The sequence below is a fragment of the Vespa mandarinia genome, chromosome 3 (assembly GCF_050613455.1).
Source record: "Vespa mandarinia isolate Hongniang chromosome 3, ASM5061345v1, whole genome shotgun sequence".
Taxonomy (NCBI): Eukaryota; Metazoa; Arthropoda; class Insecta; order Hymenoptera; family Vespidae; genus Vespa; species Vespa mandarinia.
Genome location: NC_140812.1, coordinates 7,832,631 through 7,852,500, shown reverse-complemented (window position 1 = coordinate 7,852,500; position 19,870 = coordinate 7,832,631). Strand labels below are relative to the sequence as shown.

The following is a 19,870-nucleotide window of genomic DNA, read 5'->3' as shown; positions in this document are numbered from 1 at the left end:
AAAACGTGACGTTTGTTTGTACAACGGGTAGGTAGGTCTGTTCGATCTCGTTCAATGATATCGATGACGATTGTCAAAAGAGAGAGAAAGAGAGAGAGAGAGAGAGAGAGAGAGCGAGAGAGAGAGAAAAATAATCGTTATTAATTACCTGAGAAATTAGGCCAGGAAAAACAAAAGCGAACACTCTCAAATATTCTATTCGTTTCATAGGAGAGGAAAGAGAGAAAGAAGAAAAAAGAAAACAAAAAAAAAAAAAAAAAAAAAAAAAAAGAAAGAAAGAAAGAAAGAAAGAGAAAAGAAAAAAAAAGGAAACAAAAAAAAGCACACAAAAAAAAATAAAAAAAGGAAAACTTTAATCTGTTTCAAACTGAATTGATATCGCACTGACGTTAAAACCATAAAGGTATAACTCAAACTCTCGTGCGAATGATTCTATATACAACATAAGAATCACGACGGACACGTTTTCGAAGCGTTCGCGCCGAACGCTCGTCGGCGAATGCTCGTAACTGGAACGTCTCCGGCCTTCTAATATATATATATATATAGTTATATATATATATAGTTATATATATATATAGTTATATATATATATATGTACACATACAAACACATACATGCATATACATATACACATATATGCGCTCTCTCGAGGGGCCGGCTGCGCACGGCTTCGCCCGGCGCTGCCTTAGTCCGTCGTGCACTACAAGGTGACTGCCGTGTTAACAGGTAAGCACGCTCCGATGCGTCGAGAGAGCCGTGTCTTGCTATGCTGTACTATTCTTTACTTTTCTCTCTCTTTCTCTCTCTCTCTCTCTCTTTCTCTCTCTCTCTCTTTCTCTCTCTCTCTCTCTCTCTTGCACTCTCCTAGCACGACCGAGGATACCTCTTCTATGCGTTCCTTTCCTCGAATACGGACTCGAATAAAAGAGTCTACTAGCTTCGAGTACCGTAAATCTATACACACACACACACACATATAAATATATATATATATATATATATTTGTTATTGCTAAAATCGACCTTTGTGATGACTTGTAACTAACAATATTTGTGCATGATTTCTTAGTAAATGTAAATAATAAACAGATCATCTTTATACGTATACGTTATTTGTTATTTTCGGATATTACTTTTGTCTATTATCGTACGTTTAGATCACCCGTATAACTAATAATATTCGTGCAATTTCTTTTAACAGACAAATTACAGAGAGAGAGAGAGAGAGAGAGAGAGAGAGAGAGAGAGAGAGAGAGAGAGAGAGAGAGAGAGAGAGAGAGAGAGAGAAAGAGAGAGAAAGAGAGAGAGAGAGAGAGAGAGACATTCATGTAAGTTTTCACGAACGTATATCGATGTATTGGTTAATATATAAATCTTCTTCGTTGTTAAGGACAAAGTTAGTCGTGTGCGGTTTAACATAGTTGAAAGGCAGACGCGCTTCCCTTTGGGAACGTTCTCTATGTATATACGGTAAATTGTGTACTCCCCTCGACACGGCCGAATCATAAGTTTATAAATCTTAACTCGCTAATAAATCATACAAGTTTATGATTCTCCGTGTTAACGTGCAAGCGCGACCCTATGAACCATACCCGATGCGTATTTCCTCTGCGGTGTTGCGTGAGTCGACTATTCCACAAGATGAACCTAAGCTCTCGACGCTTTATTATTCGTATGAAGATATATATATATATATACCTTCCGATAGGATGGACTATATATATATATATATATATATAGTAATGAAGAGTAACTTGATAATGGTATAAACAATTTTTAAAAGGAACGAAATTTCGTTCCAAGGATCGTATCTACTGATATCAATATATACATTGGTGTTTATTTTCACTGGAAACTAACTTTCGATGGTGTAGTAACTCGTTGCCATAACTACCGAGGAAAACAAGATGTAATAAGGCCTTCCATGTCGATTTCAGACGTAGTTTTAACATGGTCACCGAAGAAGCGGATCTAATTACTGTGCCGAAGCCAGAGAAAAAATCATTATTGGAAAAATATGAAATACCATTGGAGAATCTATCGTACGAATATATCACAGAATGTACAAATGGCAAGACCTTGGAACGTATCGTCATAATACTTAGGTCTGTCATGATCGATTAATGATGAAGTAATAATAAAAGAAAAGAAAATAATATTATTAAACAATTAATATAATTAATTTCTTTATTTTATTAATGACAAATATTAGATCCGGGGAGGAAGGTATCTATCCAGATTTAACGAGACATGCGGAAGAACGTTTGGCGATAATAAAACCGAACAGTACAGTCTTACGAAAGATTTTACCAGTACTCACACGTAAAATGTTGCTACCAGACGAATGCAAGGAACTTGATAATGATATTAACGATTGGACTCGTGAAATGCATTGTCGAGAGAAGGATTTGAATGATGGGAAAATATCTCTCCTGGATGATCCTTCACTTATCCCAGAAATTAGACATACCGAAGAGATTTCTACGATGGTAGAACAATTGAATAAAATAATACAAATAATTTTTATCGATACGATATGTTATGAATAATACATTTTTTTCGATAGAAAAAAGATAACAAAGAAAGATATGATATCGATCGAAAATCCAAACGAATAGCATCTTGCGATTATGCTGCTTGGGACAAATACGACGTTGACACTGAAATAAATAGGATAGATTTGCAAGATGAGAGAAAACAGATCGAAGCTAAGGAGATCCAACGAAGACAGAAAGATATGGAAAAGAAAAGGAAAGAAAATTCTAAAGAAATCATTCTGAACAAATGTAAGAAAAATTATTCGTTTGTTTCAAGAATAAGAATGTAGATTATAAATAAATTGTTTATTACGATAAAATGATTTTTATGGTCAATGAAAAATGATTTATGAATTAATTTATCATTAATAAATAATTAACGAAATAATTAACACCTTCGAAAATTGAATATCTATAAAGATTTATTATTATTATTATTATTATAAATTATTACTATTATTATTATTATTATTTCTATCTGATAATTATTATTATTAATTATTATTATTTCTTTTAGCTTCGTTTACTGGTACAGAGATAGACGTGATCGCTGAGCAAGAAAGAAAAAAGGGAAATGAAGCTTTCAGAATTGGTGATTATGTCGATGCATTACGATTTTATGACTCCAGTATCGCGATAAATTCATGCCCGATCGCTTATAATAATCGAGCTATGACACGTAAGAAAATTAATTAATAATTTTATTTAGATTGAATTATACTTACATTAAGAAAGATACAAAGAAAGAGAATGCACACGTTTAACATGCTATATTCAGTCATTAAGTTACAGCGTTACGAAGATGCACTCAATGATTGCAATATTGTACTTTCTGAGGATGACAAGAATATCAAAGCACTTCTTCGACGTGCATTGTGTCTCGAAAATTTGGATAAAAAACAAAAAGTACGTCGGATTTACACATAGAAAATCAATTTATATTATCAATTACATTGTGCTGTAAGGTCATCTCCGATGCGACACATATATCTCCAACAAACACACACACATATATATATATGTGTGTGTGTGTTTGTGTGTGTGTGTGTGTGTGTGTGTAGAAAAAATCAAATCAGAGTTGGCCAAAAACAAATTAAAAATAATAAAATAATTATAATTCAAAGGATTAATGAAATGAAAAAAAAAATATGATATTTTCTTTTTTTTTTTTATATAAATAAATAATAGGCTCTAACCGATTACGAGACAATCTTGAAACTGGAACCGACAAACAGAACGGCCATTGCTGGAATTAATAAATTAAGAAAACCTTGCGAATCTAAAAGAGTGAGGTAAATAATAAAACTTATACTCTTTTACGTTGACGTATATATATATAAATTCTCGTTATCAATGATACAGAATGAAAATCGAAGAGGAAACGTCTTCGAATGAAATTTCGAAGATCGTCGGAGGTGAGGGTGATACTGAAAAAATAAATATTATTAAAAAGTGTCTTTCAAAGTCATCCAATAAAAAGATTGAAAATGTTATTGAAAATAATATATGTATTTGTGAGAGAGGACCAGGACCGTCTCATAGTAACAAGCCTTTACCACATATCAAAGAAAATTATTGTCTTCGAAATGAAAGTAAACGGATATTATCAAATTGCAATGAAATTAATCTTGGATTAACGAATATTAATTTATCTTCTTCTAACAATGCTACGTCAAACGAATTAACCTCCATTTTAATTGGTCAAGAATCGAAATCTATAAAACATAATAAACAAAAATCAATTTTTTCTTGTAAAACGAGAAGTACATCTGGAGTTGTCATAGAGGAAATCCCAAATGATCAATCGTATACGAAAAAAATTAAATCTATCGATAGAAAGGATAATGAAGAAATAAAAACTAATCATAATACAATAAATGGAAATAAATCTAATTCGTTAGAGAAAAACAATGAGATCAAAAGAAAATACAACGATGATGAATCATGTCGGAAGGAAGATAAAACTTTTATGGTAAATTATACGATATAATATTGTCATTTAATAAATTATATTGTCGATATAATTATAATTATATTTTTAGAATTTGGAAAATATATCGAGTCCGTACGAATTTCTACGTGCATGGCAATCTTTAAAAGATGATAATGATTTAAAAATACATGCTCGACTATTACGAACTTTAAAATTCGAAAATCTCAGTACAGGTATATGCATACATACATATCTATATATGTACAAATCCAATTATATATGATATAATAAGTGTGTGATGTAATCATAAAATATTTTAGTTATAGGTAACAAACTCGATGGAAATATGTTCAGTTTGATATTACGTTGTTTAGAACAACATTTTTGTAAATCCGAAGATTATGAATTACTTGTTCGTTATTTAAAATCAATTAGTCAATTAAGTCGATTTTCTATTGTAAAAATGTTTATGGATAATAATGATAAGAAAGGTAATAATAATAAGACGATCTAATCTTTTTGTTCTCGTCAAATGTATAAAAAAAAAATTAATTTTTCATTTTTTTTTTCTTTTTTTTTAATTTACAGCTTTATCAAATATATTCCAATTTTTAAAGGATCAAGAATCTAAGGAAGTATCAGTCTTACGTGAAGTTTATATTTAAAACTATGTAAATCATATTTAATATTAAATTAAATTTAACATTTTAAAATTGATAAAGAAACGAATTTGTATTTTCTTTGTTTCTTTTCTTTTTTTTTTTTTTTTTTTTTTTTTTTTAATCGAACATTATTCTTTGATCGTAAAAAATTTTTTTTTTATGCGTCATTTCAATTATTACGTAAACCCCTTGTAATAAGTTTTCTATGTATACTTATTTACTATGTAAATGCATTAGATGCTTCGACTTTGGCTAATTTCGTTCAAAACTACAATAATAAAAAAACGGCCTCTCTAATGATAGAAAAAAAGAAATTATCAATAATTTTTTTAATCGTTCATAGATAACTCGATGACGTAATAGACGTAACGTTTGGATAAAATTAACAAAAGAATAATAAAGATAATACATTTACACGAAAAAAAAAAGGAAAGGTCAAGTCCATTATCATATGAATTTGTAATAAATATAATTAATATTGAATACGTTAAATATATGATATTTTACAAAAGAAGAAAGAAAAACAAAATTAATGATAATAGAACGAATAAAAGATTTGTTAACGAATAAAAGATATTACGAATATCTCGAATGCTATACAATATCGAATAGAAAATGGCGCGCTTATTACGTAGATACACTGGTGGACAAATGTAAAGCTATATAAAACTAGCGACGCGTAACGTGCCAGCCAATAGAAACGTTCGTATTCGAATGTAACGTACGATTTCATTGGTCGAGTCTACTACTCTTGTTACAGGCAAATGCATGTTGATTATTATCCCTTCTCCAACATCTTTTCTTTTTTTTTTTTCACATATCCATCCTCTTTTGAAAATTACGAAGTTATTATTAAAAAAGGAATATCCGAATTGTTGTCAAAAAGAAAAGAAAAAAAAAAAAAGGAAAAAAGAAAAATAAAATAAAATCAATATCAAGCGAGTGATTCAAACGAATGATTTCACGTGATATTCACAAACGTAAGACATATGAATCAAATTTATTATTATATATTAGATAAATATTTTTTATAAAGATAAAAAATATGAACTTTGAACTTCAATAAAAGAAAAATAATAATGTTGAAAAAAAAAAAAAAAAGAAAAAATAAATTCATAGATTTGTTTCTTAGAAATGTTCGATAATATCAAGTCTTTCGTATTTATTTCAAAACTATTTAATTTTCTTGGAAATGTTTTCATGGATGATAATTGAAAATGCGTGATACATTAAAATGAATGGTAATGAATATATGAAACATTTCCTTTAACAATTATTATATATCTTAAATCTCGAGATATGAATACAAACGGATGTAGTCAAGGATGCATAAAGAAACATAGAAAATATCTTTGCACTATTGTAACGACTTACGAATTGTCGATAAGACAATTTCTTAATTGTAAGAAAAGAATTATCTTGTTATATCTGACCCAATAGATTTAATAAAAACTAATAAAATACGTGAAAGATATTCGATCGAGGATTATTCTCTACTAATATATATATATATATATATATATATATGCACACATACTTCTGTATGTATATATATGTACATATATACGATATATATATATGCATATATATATATATCGTGTTCTCGAGTTCTACCGTCCAGAGGACGCCATTATACACGTGTTATAACGGGTGGACAGTCTGATTCCGTTAGCACATCCGGACTCCGTGACTTTAGCCCTTCGGACCGTCGTGTACTCTTCCGTTCGAGCAGCTTGTGACATTTTTTTCTGTTGCTACAAGATGTTTACTTGCATTGACCGTGCGTATTTTGATGAAGATCCGGACAATTCCACGTGTAAAATCGCCATGAATCTGAGAAGGAGGCAACAGTAACTGGAAGGTACGTGAGGCTAGTACAGAGGACGGGCGTCCTCCGTGGTGTGTTTATAGCCTGCAAACCCTGACATAGCAATGGCGTACTGTCGCTGTTAAGGCCGTGCCAACAAAATCCTCCTCGATTTTCTTCCTTACCCTAGGAAAAATCAAACGAAGATATATAAATCATCTCGGATCGTTGGAAAACGTGCTACTTACCGGCACGAATTAGGACATCTTCTTCCTTTACCGAAGCATTTTTGTGATAGTTTCCACGATGAGAAGTGTGATTTGCGCGGTGAAGTGTCTCGGTATTTCCCCAGTGGCGGAATGACCGCCGATCGCCGAGCGGCACGCCATCCTACCGCGGCCGAGCTCTAAATCGTAAAGGGGAACCGAGGATGTGAGTTAAGACGGAATCGCGCCTATTTTCTATTTTATCGTGTTCTTCCTCCATTAAATTCGCGCCTCTCCTCTCTTTCTCTCTTTCTCTCTCTCTCTCTCTTTCTCTTTCTCTCTCTCTCTCTCTCTCTATCTCCCTCTCTCTTTCTCTCTCTCTCCCTTTCTCTCTCTCTCTCTTTTCTTTTCTTTTTTTTCTCTCTCTCTCTCTTTCTTTCTCTTCAGTTTTCCTTTACGGTTTATCTGTGAATTTTTTTTTTGGTTCCATGAAATTTGTTCAAATTATTATTAAAAAAATTTGAAAATCATTTATGATATATAATATACAAGTGGATCGTTTAGATTACGTATTTATATATACATCTGGTATTACACGAATCCGTATTTATCCCTATGTCGTTATTTATTATGAAAATTAGTTTCCATGAGATTTTAATTTTTGCTCCAAATGAATAAGTTCGGAGTAACTGATTCTAAGCCATATACGTTCTAAGTTATTTTCTTCATCATTATTTATGAAACTTTTTCATAGACTAATTCTATATCTAGATATATTGTTTCTTTGATAATTATTAATAAAATTTTGAATTTGGGAATTTTTTTGTTCTGTCAAAATACAACAGAATATTCTATTGGGGCGAACAAAGAATTTCAAAATAACTTTAATCTATCTATTTTTGACGTGTTTATATGTATATATATATATATATATATATATATATATACATAAATTTGTGATATTATTTAAGTGATATACTATTTTACTGGACATAATAAGGTAGATAACATTGTAGTTATGATAATATTCAATGATAACTTTATATGGAATATTCTACTTTCAAGATATATACTCTTATTTTTCATTTTTAAAGCTAAATATTTAGTAATATTTTTACAGGATAATATCATTTTTAATTCTTTAACTCTATAGGTACCCATAGCACTTTGACTCCTGTAAAGGTGTCATGGACGATGAAGAGCGCCTTGAAGGCGAGGAGGAAATGGAGCTGGATGATGCCTCTGATGGTGAAGATGAAGATGAAGAGACTACAGGAATTCCTGCTTCGCCAGCAAATTCAGATCAATTGCTGGGTCCAGCTCCTTCCCTTGGTAACCGTTAGTATCCAGACAGAAAAAAAAAAAATAAATAAATATTATTTCTATACATTACATTATTCTTGTAGTTTATATATTTCATGTATTTGTAAAAAATTATATTCCATTACAGTTACTCCTGAAGAAGCATTTCCTGACCCTTTGCGATACCAAAAGTTTCCACTGCCTGGCGGCAAGCCACTAAGTATAAGGCGTGGTCCAGGAAGACCAAGAAAAGAACGTCCATATGGTATCACTCGTGGTGGAGGTACCCGAAGATCTTTTGGTAGAGGTACAACAAGGGGTAAAGGGTAAGTATTTTGCAAAAAGAAAAAAAAAAGAAAAAAAAGGGAATGTTGTTTTATCATTTAAAATAATATTTTCTTTTAATCAATAGAGCAGAATATTTAATGAAAAATTTTGCTTTTTAGGCTTGGGTATATGAGGGGTATGCCACGTAGGACAAAAAGTAAAGATGATGATACCCATTCTGAATCTCCAAGTCCTCTTCGTATTGGTGAAGATAGCACGCCCGATGGGGAAGGATTAAGTACAGAAAGATCTATGCCTGCTCCAGAGGAACCACCATATTTTCCAGAACAATGGTAATTATACTTATAGATTTGTTTTATATTAATTTGTATATAATATAATAATTGATTATAAATATGAGAATTAATTGTTAACGCATAAACAATGATATTATTAGGCCAGGAAAAGTTTGTGCTCTATGCAATTTGAGTGAACGAAGTCAGTTGGGTCAAGGCGAATTACTAAGATTATCATGCCCCGAAGGTTTTACTCCTGAAAAAAATATAAATCGGGAAGAGACGACTGAACAACTCATGGATGTTTCTGCTGGTGATAAAAGTCCCCGTGCAGTAGGTCCAGGTGCTGTTACCTGTCGTAGGCAAAAGAGTTTGGCTAAGTGCAGGTATAATATTAATTTGGACAATATATTAATTTTTTTAATTAATAATTATTATTTTATATGCATGATATGTTTAGAAATACTAGTCTTACCAACTTTACGGAACCAGTGGAGGAATTAACTATAGTTGGATTTTTGGAAGAGCCAGAGATAGGAATATTATTTGAACAAACAGGGCATTATTATGTTCATCAGTCTTGTGCGATCTGGTCGAGTAACAATCAAGATCTCGCAACTGATCTTATTAGCCCTGCAATAGTGCAAGCTTCATCGCGACGGTGTGCTTATTGTTCTCATTATGGAGCTGGAATTGCTTGTAAAGTACGTATTTTGCAATTTTATTAATTATTTATAAAGAAGCAATGATAAATATATAAATATATAAATATATATGTATATATATATAAAATATATATATATATATTCTCTTCGATTCAACAGGTGGCATCGTGCAATCGTTATTTTCATTTACCATGTGCTGCAGCTTCGAGTTGTTTCCAAGATACAAAAACCTTATCACTTTTTTGTAGCCAACATTTGGGACAAGTTCCATTATTGTGTAAGTTTTTTATTAACTAAGTATATTGTAGTAAATAATACCCTAGATATATAAACCGTATATATTGTAGATTAATAATAACAAATACTAAAATTTTTTTATGTTTTGCTTTAGTAAACCGTGATGTCACTTGTACGCAGTGTTTTGGAATGGGAGATGTTTCTAACTTAGTAATGTGCTCTATATGTGGACAACATTATCATGGTAGTTGTGTCGGTTTAGCACTTCTACCTGGCGTACGTGCTGGTTGGCAATGCGTAACTTGTCGTGTTTGTCAGGTTTGTCGTCAACCAGAGGATGTTTCAAAAGTAATGTTATGCGAGAGGTGTGATAAAGCGTATCATCCTGGTTGTTTACGACCAATCGTTACATCAATACCTAAATATGGTTGGAAGTGCAAATGTTGTAGAGTATGTACGGATTGTGGTTCGCGTACACCCGGCGCAGGACTATCATCGCGTTGGCATTCTCATTACACTGTTTGTGACTCGTGTTACCAACAAAGGAACAAGGGTTTTTCTTGTCCACTTTGCAGAAAAGCATATCGAGCAGCTGCATATAGAGAAATGGTACAGTGCAGTGCGTGTAAAAAATTTGTTCATGGTACCTGTGATCCAGAGGCTGACCCATTGACTTATCAGCATCGCAAGGAAGCCAAACCTGATTATGAATATGTTTGCCTTCATTGTAAAAATATGGCTATTGTAAAAAGAAAGGACAATGTTGATGATTATACAGGTGACTTTAGTCTCAGTGCTTCGCAAGAAAGCTTATACGGTGATGGGGATTCATCCGAGGTCGATTATCAAGGAAGTTCGGAAGAAGCATTATATTCCATTGGTCTTGGAAAAGGAAAACCCTTCTGTGCATCTAAAATCGCTAAAAAGAGATTAGGCCTAGGAGGAGCCATGATAGGTCGACCGAAAGGCGTGGGTAAACTGGGTTATCAAAAACGTCAAAAAATGAATGAATTTGGCAGAAAAAGAGGTCCCAAAGCCAAAATGAGAGGTATTTTTGGAGTACCAGGGGTAGGATTGCAGGTAAACAAACCTCTCTCTCTCTCTCTCTCTCTCTCTCTCTCTCTCTCTCTCTCTCTCTCTTTCTCTCTCTCTCTTTCTCTCTCTCTCTCTGTTTCTATAAATATCAGAATATATAAAAAAATTATGTTTACATTCGTCATCATATTAATTTCTTTTTTGTTTTCCATAATTTCAGAGACCAAGTTCAGATTCTTTTTCAAAGGAAGATGAGCCAGGAGTAGAAAACAGATTAGTATTATGCTCTGCAAAAGATAAATTTGTATTAACTCAAGATATTTGTGTTATGTGTGGTGCGATAGGAACTGACCAGGAAGGATGTTTAATTGCATGTGCACAATGTGGACAATGCTACCATCCTTACTGCGCTAATGTTAAAGTTACTAAGATAATATTACAAAAAGGTTGGCGGTGCCTTGATTGTACAGTATGCGAAGGTTGCGGCGAAAGAAATGATGAAGGTCGCTTAATATTATGCGATGATTGTGATATCAGTTATCATATCTATTGTATGGATCCACCTTTAGATTATGTGCCTCATGGAACATGGAAATGTAAGTGGTGTGCACAGTGCCAAACATGTGGTTCAAATGATCCAGGATTTAACAGCAGCTGGCAAAAAAATTATACTCAATGTGGTCCATGCGCTTCTCATACTGCATGCATATCTTGTCAAGAAGCATATAACGAGGGCGATCTCATAATACAGTGCATTCAGTGTGAGAGATGGTTACATTGTGCATGCGATTCCATTAAATCGGAAGCAGATGCAGAAAAATGTGCCGAGGAAGGATATATTTGTATACTTTGTCGTCCGAGAGACATACTCCCGCCACATCTTTTGTGTAACCAATCTAAGCTCCAACCAAACAAATATTCTCGTTCGCCACCTCCAACTGTGCGAAGCCCTGAATTATACAAACCGTCTTCTCAACAGTATTTAGTAGATGGTGTATATTTATCCGAGGCTGGTATGAATCACATTAAATCTTTAACATCGGAACATCAACAAACGAGGAAAAAAAGAAGAAAAATGCTTCCCTTGATAGATAAAGAGGCAGACATTATGGCCACAATAGAATCTGTTGTGGCTGGTGGTAGTTTAGACAATTCCTTAGAAGATAATGGAAAATTAGATCTAGTAGATGTTAAAGATGAACCTACTGAGGTACTTAAAGAAGGTATGGTATGGACACCACGTGGAGATCAGCCGCCACCGGAAGGATTCAGTATTTATACGACTGAAAATGGCATACCTGTTTTAAGACGCAAACGCCAACGTAACTTACAAAAGCTTGGCATTGGTGGATTCATTGTCAGAATAAGAGGTACACGTAAGGATAAAGAGGAGGAAGGGGATCCTGAAAAAATAGCAGATTCAGTAATAGGAATGGCAGATGACAAACCACGTAGAAAACCACAAAGGCGAAAACCAAAGACAAAATTATCCGAATGTTTTCCACTCTATATGCAAGAAGCATTCTTTGGCAAAGACCTTATGGATACTACCAAAGATAAAGATCTTGAAAGTAGTAGCGAGTCCGATGGTGAACGAAATGTTTCTGCTAATGCAGATACTATTCAATTGTCGCAAGATGAATTGAAAGCAATGGAACAAGTTAAAGCTAAACAAGAAAAGGAGGAAGATAAATTGCCTGTAGAACAGCCAATAAAACGGGAAGAAATTATGGAGGATGATGGCAGCGATACCGAAGCACTTGGTGATATATTACCAATTTCTGGTGACATACTTGATAGTGAACTTGTTAATACTATTATGAATGAGCCAGATGAAGAATTAGCTAAAGCCAGCGAAGCTTTAGACGAATTAGATGATACGCAAGGTACTTCTAAGGATGAATTAACAGACATTCTCAGCCCACATTTTAATTTGGAATCAATGGTCAGAGATATTGGTACGTATTAGCTGTATGGATGTATGATTAAAATAAATAAATAAATAAAAAATAATGGAAAATCTAATGTTTATATGTTCATATAGGTCTACCTAATATGGATAGTAAAGATATTGAAGAAATATTCAAAGGGGTTCTTACGGATGAGTCACAAGAATCGCAAGAATCATCAGTGTTTTCTGTACAAGCTCAACCTCCACATCCACCATCTTCCACTACACCACTTGTTTCACCTTCACCACATCCTGGTAAAAAAAAAACGTATTATTATCGTCGAAATTATTTTAATAAGAAATATATTTATCAAACCATTTATGTAATAATTTGTAAAGGTATGCAAACGGCTTTACCTCTTGCAAGACCGCAAGTACCTGGTACATTACCTCCAGTTGGGCAATCAAATTTGAATTCTCCAATGAGTTTTCCACCTCCATCCCCGTATCATTCGGAATATAGCAAGTAAGTAAATTTAATATTTTATTATATTTACATCTAAAAGTAAATCAATGAAATTTATATTTGATAAATGCAACATTTTTGAAATCTTATCAAGTTAATTTAGTATTTGAAATTATAACATTACAGTAGTCCACAATTTAGCCCAGCATTCTCAGAACCACCAAGTCCTTGGGTAAATCCTGAGGATGAAGGAAGTGCTCCAGTGAGTGGTGCCACGATATCTTACAACCAAAGAAGTAATCTTAAAATGGAGGCTGATGAAGCATTAGGTACTGGGGCAACAATATCTTCAGTTCTTTATGCTAATATTAATCATCCAGAATGGAAAACGGAATATCCAGGTAATAAGAAAATTTATTAAGTTTGATATTTAAATATGTGTATATAATTTATTAATTATATTATTATACGTTTGATATATAATTTCCAGCGTGGTCTGAAAGGTGTAAACAAATTTTAAAAAAGTGGCGTGCTCTACCTAACGAAAAGAAAGCTCCTTATCTAACTCAAGCACGAGATAACAGAGCAGCAATTCGTATGAAGAAAACACAACAGGTAAGAATAATTTCTTAGATTTCATATCGCGCGGTGCAAAGTTAGGAAAGAGAGCGTGACATTTTCGTGAAACGTATCAGTTTTCATTTTAAATGGTGTTTTGTGCTAACATACAAATTACAACTAACAAGCTTATTCTTTACATCTCATCGCAAATATATATATCAATATATCGAGTATATAGTTACATTATTACGATAAACATAGACACAGATACATATATATATATATATCGTATATTCAGCTTTATAATATCTTAATAATTTATATATTTATTATATAAATAATTTATATATATATATATATAAATATATAATTATATATAATTATACATATATATATATATATATAATGAGATTAAATACAAGATGAGATGTTGTGCCTTGTTTCATAATATGACTCACTAACTTTGCAATAATTTTACATGGGTACATATTTGATATATTTTCTTTTATTGTTATTATAAATGTAATTGTCTAATCCCATGTGCATTATCAAAGTGCAAGATCATAGAAATATATTAATTATCTAACAAAACATTATCTCTCTCTCTCTCTCTTTCTCTCTCTCTCTTTCTTTCTCTCTCTCTCTCTCTCTCTCTCTCTCTCTCTCTCTCTCTCTCTCTCTCTCTCTCTCTCTCTCTTTTTCTCTTTTTCTCGTCGATTCGGATAATCATTGAAATCGAAAATTTTCCCATATTATAGGAGTACTTATATTGTCTATAGATCCTGCTAATAGTTTCCCCAAAGATTCCTGTCAACCACGCAGAGTTGAAATTTCTATTATTACCCTGTATGATGTGTCTTGGAAGTATATAAACCATGAGTACTGTAACGTAAAAGTGTGTGAACGTGGCACCCCTTGAACCGACAGATATCCAAGGAAATACCAAGCACGACCCCAGTCACTGCATCAAGCGCACCTACCATCATCACCAAACCTGTCACTGCTATGACATCAGCTCAAGTTTCTCCAGTAGTAGCTATGGCCTCCAACCAAAGGCAAATTGGACTTTTGACTTCAGTGAGCAGTGAAAAGCCGCAAGAAAAGAGTGGAATGTCCGTATCTGCAACAGGAGTGACGGTGCCAACAGCTAGCAGTAATCATCATGCGGAGGTGTGTGCGGTGCAGGGACCGCCGAAGCAGCTAACATCTATCTCCCCAAGTCCTTCGCCAACTTCCACAACCCCGTCTTCTTCACCCAGACCCAGTTCTGTCAATTCTATCAGTTCCATTAACAGCCTGGCGCACCAAGAGATTACGGGTGGCCAGGCTAGAGTAGCTCAGTCGCCAGCCACGCCTTGCACATCAGCAACTGCTTCTTCTTACTGCAACACGGGCGCCGGTGAAGGGCAGCATCAAACGTCACCATCCCAACAACGTCCTACACCTTCTCATATTACGATCAGTACCAGTACTGTCTCTAACAGTCTGGCTATTCCTCAGGCATCCCCCACTGCTAACGTGATGGTGGGGGCAGCTCCTGCCCGCCAATTATCCTCGGTAGACCACCAGATTAGAGTGCTCACCCCATCTGAAATCATGCGCACCCTCCCCTCCTTGAGCCAGGAGCACTACGATCCGCCACCCACTGCAATTATTCACACTGTACCTGTACAGACCCCGGCTATGGTGAGCCACCTATTCTGTGCCTCTAGTGTCTTGCCTTGTGCCACGTATCTAATCGAGACTTAGTGTTCTTTACTTTTATCTTTTTTTTCTTTTTTTTTTTTTTTTTTTTTTTTCCTTTATTCTTCATATATACATATATTTATTTGATTTTTTTTTCTTTTTCTTTTCTTTTTTTTTTTTTTTTTTTTTTTTTTTTAATAATTTATTTATTTTTATTTTATTTTATTTTATTTTATTTATTTATTTTTTTTTCCTTTTAGAACGAAAATATAATGAACAATCATACAAATTTATTTTGCAATACAATTGTACGTTCGTTGATATAAGTGTAAATACCATAGTCCTGAAATATGATATATAATTCTGGACGTTGATGTAATCTTTAATTACATAACACCGAAATATTTCAGGACATTGGTTACATTCAAATAAGATCACTTTGATGTTGCATTATTATAGTTCTTGATATGAGATTCAATTTTTTCGTCGTTTAGTTGGAATGAACAAAACTTCGATATTTCATGTGCAAACGATTCGTTTCTTTTGTATGGCCATGATATTACCCACAATAATTGTAAGTTGGAATATTTCAAATTTTTTTTATTTTCATTTTTTTTTTTTTTTTTTTTTTTTTTTTTTTTTTTTTTTTAATACTTTTTTTTTACTTTTTTTTACTTTTTTTTTTATATATATATATATATCTCAAATCATTTGGCATGTTAAAGGCATCCATTTACGTTTCTTTTTCTTTCCTTTTCCTTAATATCATATCGAATCCTTTTTTACTATGTATTCCACAAAAAAAAAAATACAATACCCATTATGTCCCTCATTATGTAGTAAAATGTTAAGCTTTTTACGAACATCGTTAAAAGGTTTTTAGTAGATATACGTTGTGATATGTTGTAGAAATGTTTGTTCGTACAATGTTTACACGTTTATTATACTAATTGTTTTTACTACCTACACTTTCAGATTACCAATTATTTATGTTGAATTTTTTTTACATTACATCAAAGACCTTTTTTTTTTATTTTTTGTTTTTGTTTTTTTTTTGTTTTTATTTTTTTTTTTTGTTTTTGTTTTTTTTTTTGTTTGTTTTGGATTTTTTTTTTCTTTTTTCTTCTTCTTCTTTTTTTTTTTTTTTTTTTTTTTTTCTTTTTTTTTCCCAGTAACATGAACTAGTCACGAAGGAAATTATTTAAGTGAAGGACATCATTAGTACATATTTGTAACTTATATAGGTTGATACATTACATTCTTAAAATTATTTGAGAAATCTACTTACATTAGTAAATATAATTGCTGATCTCTAAAGTCTAATGTTTTAAAAAATAATTAAGAAAAAAGTACAATAAATTTTATACATTGCTTTATTTTAATACTGTTTACTATTATAAATTATTAACATTTATTTAACATATGTATTTTATATTTTATAAATTTATTATAGTTGTAAACTCATTTTGTATTATGCTTATTTTATTTATTGAATTTTTTTTTTCTTTTGTTAATCTTTTTAATTTTTGTGCATGAGTAATATTTATAAAAAATTTGTGATGATGAGAAAGTTCGTGATTGTTTTATTTTAACATAATGAACTTTCAATATAAATGGAGTATGAAAATATTTTTTTTAGATGGTGGCTGGTTGTTCCTAATAAGTTGCACATGTGGAAATAAGGTCTTGTTGATAAATTTAATTTTTAGTATCATGCCAGTATGTTTTTGTGAATGTTGTAATAAAACATTTTGGCTGATTGTCATTAATGCCTTGTACTTTATATTGCTCCAAAAATGATTTGGTTAATAGGTCATTATATCCTAAAAATAATACTATTACATTTTTAATGAATAATTCCATATAAGTAACAATTAATATTATATATTATTCTTTCATAAATCGAAATTCATTCAATTCTATTTATGCATCTTTTTTTTTATTTTACTTTTTTCTTTTTTTTTTTCTTTCTTTTTTTTTCTTTTTTTCTTTTTTTTTTTTCTTTTTTTCTTTTTCTTTCTTGTATTCATCCATGAAGGATATAATGATCTTTTTCTATATATTTATCGTGCTTTTAACAAATTGTTTTTTAACAGGAACAAGAAAGACTTTCCAATAGAGACCGTTCTAGTAGAGAAGCAGAACAGGAACGTCAGTGGAAACAATTGCAAGCTTTACGTCAACAACAAGCACAGATTCAACAACAAGTAATTCAAGAGCAACGTGTACACGGTATATATAATCACATTGTACATACTGATTTATAAATATAATATATTTATATTATTATATTTACGAATTTTTATAACAGCTATAGCCAGAGTACATAGACAAATAAGCGAAGATAACACATCACAATTAAATACTGATAATCCAACAGGATTAACAACACAACTTCAAGTTTCAACATCACAGGTATGTTAATACACTAATTCTCGTGTATTCATAATACACGATATGATTCATGCATGTTATTTTCATGCATGATATTTTTTTAGGAGGGAAATCATTTAGGACCACTTGCATCCCCATCCCCTGGTTCACGTGGTACCTTTGCAACACCTCCAGTTAAAGTAACAAGAGGGGTAGCTCCACCAAGTCCTCATCAAGGTATGCCACGCTTACCAGCTCAACCTTGTGGAACGGTTACACGTCCAGTTGGAACCGTGGTCAGGCCAGGCATGCCAAATAATTTCACACAACCACCTTCTCCGTTCTCACCTCAAGCTCCTCAATCTCCCCATGATTTTCCTCAGTCTCCTGCATCCTCTCAATCTCAAGATCATTTTCAACGCTTCGATACGAACGAAGCTTTCTCTCAGGCTTCCCAAACACCTAGGTCACAAATATCTGGTACACCTTCATATTCTACATCACCAAGAAATGAAGTGTTCTCACAACCGCCAGGTACACCAAGACCAATGTTTAATCCACCCACACCACGACCTACTACTCATGTGTATGCTCCATCTCGTACTCCTGATCCTTATAGTAATCAACCACCAACACCATCACCTGTTCCAAATTATCCCTCACCAAGAACAGAATCTCGGCAAGAACCACAACAGCAAGAAGTATTCAATCAACAGCCAGAAGTTAACAGGCAATTACGCGATCTTCTCCAAAGGCAACAGTTTAATAAGAAAATTGAATCTGTTAATGCTTCTTGGAATCCAGGTAGATTGTAATATTGTATAATAATTACGTATATTTTATTACGGATCATTAATAAAATTTTAATCATTTTTTATATGCTTATTTTAAAGATGGACAAAATAACACTGACGGAAATCAGGGACAATTTGAAACAGGTCATGTGCAACTTCCACAACATTCTCAATCCAATAATAATACTGGGGAAGGTACATTTAGGCATCCACTTCCACCAAGTGTCGTAAGACCACGGATGCCACTTCAACCAAATGTTTTAATAAGAAATTCAATAGGTATGATTTCAAGTGTTATTGAAAAAAAAAATAATAATAATAATAAATAATTTAATTACGATGCAAATAATAAATATAATTAATTATATATGTTTAGGAATAACTTCGAGACATCCTGTAAACATAGATGCGAGACTTCAAGCTATAGATTCACGCGCTAGAATGTTATTACAGCGACCACAAGTTAATGCAAGTATTCCACAACAGCACTTTCAAAGTACGCAACCTTTACAAACTCGGATGCCGACCGCTAGAAATACACTTCCGGAATCTTATGATGTGCTCCAGCAACAAAGGTTTCAAGGTATTCTATAATTCATATTACTTTTTATTATTTTATAAGTGAAGTGAAAAAATTTTAATTTTTTTTTTTGTTTTATTTTTTTGTTGTTTCTTTTTTTTTTTTTTTTTTTTTTTGTTTTTTTTTTTTTTTTTTTTTGTTTTTTTTATTTTGTTTTTTGTTTTTTTTTTTTTTTTTTTTTTTTTTTTTTTTTTTTTTTTTTTTGTTTTTTATACTAAGAACCAAATCAGGGACAACCTCTTGGACAACGTATGGTACGACCAGGTCAAGATAATTTAACTCAAGGAATGCGTATGTTAGGAACGCAAGGATTGGTTAGACCAACTATTATGCAATCAACTGTTAATGAAACTACTAGCACTCCAGAACCGTCAGAAATTCCATACAATGTAACTGCCGAACTTGAGAAATTAGAACAAGAGGAAGGAGCACCAATGGTCGAGGTCGAGGGCGTGAGTGCAATATTAGGTGATTTAGGTGACGACGATGATGAACTCCTTGGTAAGTAAAAATTTGCCTGAATATATAAATTTGTTTAACTTCATAATATATATATATATATATATATAT

The 19,870-nt window shown here is 32.4% G+C and overlaps 3 protein-coding genes across 11 annotated transcripts in view; 2 read left to right on the top strand and 1 right to left on the bottom strand.

Annotated features, from left to right (window-relative positions):
* The window catches only part of LOC118447789 (ras-related and estrogen-regulated growth inhibitor), a 97,281-nt gene extending 97,018 nt beyond the window's left edge, over window positions 1-263 (bottom strand). The window contains exon 1 of the mRNA XM_035880156.2: window positions 149-263. The gene's annotated coding sequence lies outside the window, so the exon portion shown is untranslated. The remainder of the gene's footprint in view (window positions 1-148) is intronic.
* A 417-nt stretch (window positions 264-680) lies between these two features.
* Window positions 681-5,137, top strand: Spag1 (Spag1 axonemal dynein assembly factor). Its single transcript, XM_035880133.2, has 11 exons — window positions 681-729; window positions 1,940-2,107; window positions 2,215-2,491; window positions 2,569-2,788; window positions 3,057-3,218; window positions 3,318-3,445; window positions 3,728-3,831; window positions 3,902-4,511; window positions 4,582-4,705; window positions 4,793-4,963; window positions 5,061-5,137. The coding sequence occupies exons 2-11, from the start codon at window positions 1,953-1,955 to the stop codon at window positions 5,135-5,137; spliced, it is 2,028 nt and encodes a 675-aa protein (XP_035736026.2). The 5' UTR covers window positions 681-729; window positions 1,940-1,952.
* Window positions 5,138-6,555: 1,418 nt separating this feature from the next.
* Window positions 6,556-19,870, top strand: part of LOC118447838 (uncharacterized) — a 28,047-nt gene continuing 14,732 nt past the window's right edge. For 6 of the 9 annotated variants that reach the window (XR_014981964.1, XM_085655944.1, XM_085655948.1 and 3 more), the window contains exons 1-20: window positions 7,236-7,373; window positions 8,301-8,485; window positions 8,598-8,775; window positions 8,896-9,069; window positions 9,174-9,398; window positions 9,473-9,716; window positions 9,837-9,954; window positions 10,069-10,994; window positions 11,170-12,907; window positions 12,994-13,155; window positions 13,240-13,366; window positions 13,493-13,707; window positions 13,797-13,921; window positions 14,795-15,037; window positions 17,650-17,785; window positions 17,865-17,968; window positions 18,052-18,730; window positions 18,820-18,999; window positions 19,097-19,303; window positions 19,520-19,801. Coding sequence is in view for 8 of the 9 variants with exons in the window: in XM_085655944.1 (XP_085512070.1) it covers window positions 8,335-8,485; window positions 8,598-8,775; window positions 8,896-9,069; window positions 9,174-9,398; window positions 9,473-9,716; window positions 9,837-9,954; window positions 10,069-10,994; window positions 11,170-12,907; window positions 12,994-13,155; window positions 13,240-13,366; window positions 13,493-13,707; window positions 13,797-13,921; window positions 14,795-15,037; window positions 17,650-17,785; window positions 17,865-17,968; window positions 18,052-18,730; window positions 18,820-18,999; window positions 19,097-19,303; window positions 19,520-19,801 (6,214 nt within the window). In the remaining variant the exon portion in view is untranslated. Of the gene's footprint in view, window positions 6,996-7,235; window positions 7,374-8,300; window positions 8,486-8,597; window positions 8,776-8,895; window positions 9,070-9,173; window positions 9,399-9,472; window positions 9,717-9,836; window positions 9,955-10,068; window positions 10,995-11,169; window positions 12,908-12,993; window positions 13,156-13,239; window positions 13,367-13,492; window positions 13,708-13,796; window positions 13,922-14,794; window positions 15,038-17,649; window positions 17,786-17,864; window positions 17,969-18,051; window positions 18,731-18,819; window positions 19,000-19,096; window positions 19,304-19,519; window positions 19,802-19,870 lie in introns of those variants that run through there. The other 3 variants (XM_085655945.1, XM_085655950.1, XM_085655949.1) reach the window with 3 other exon arrangements.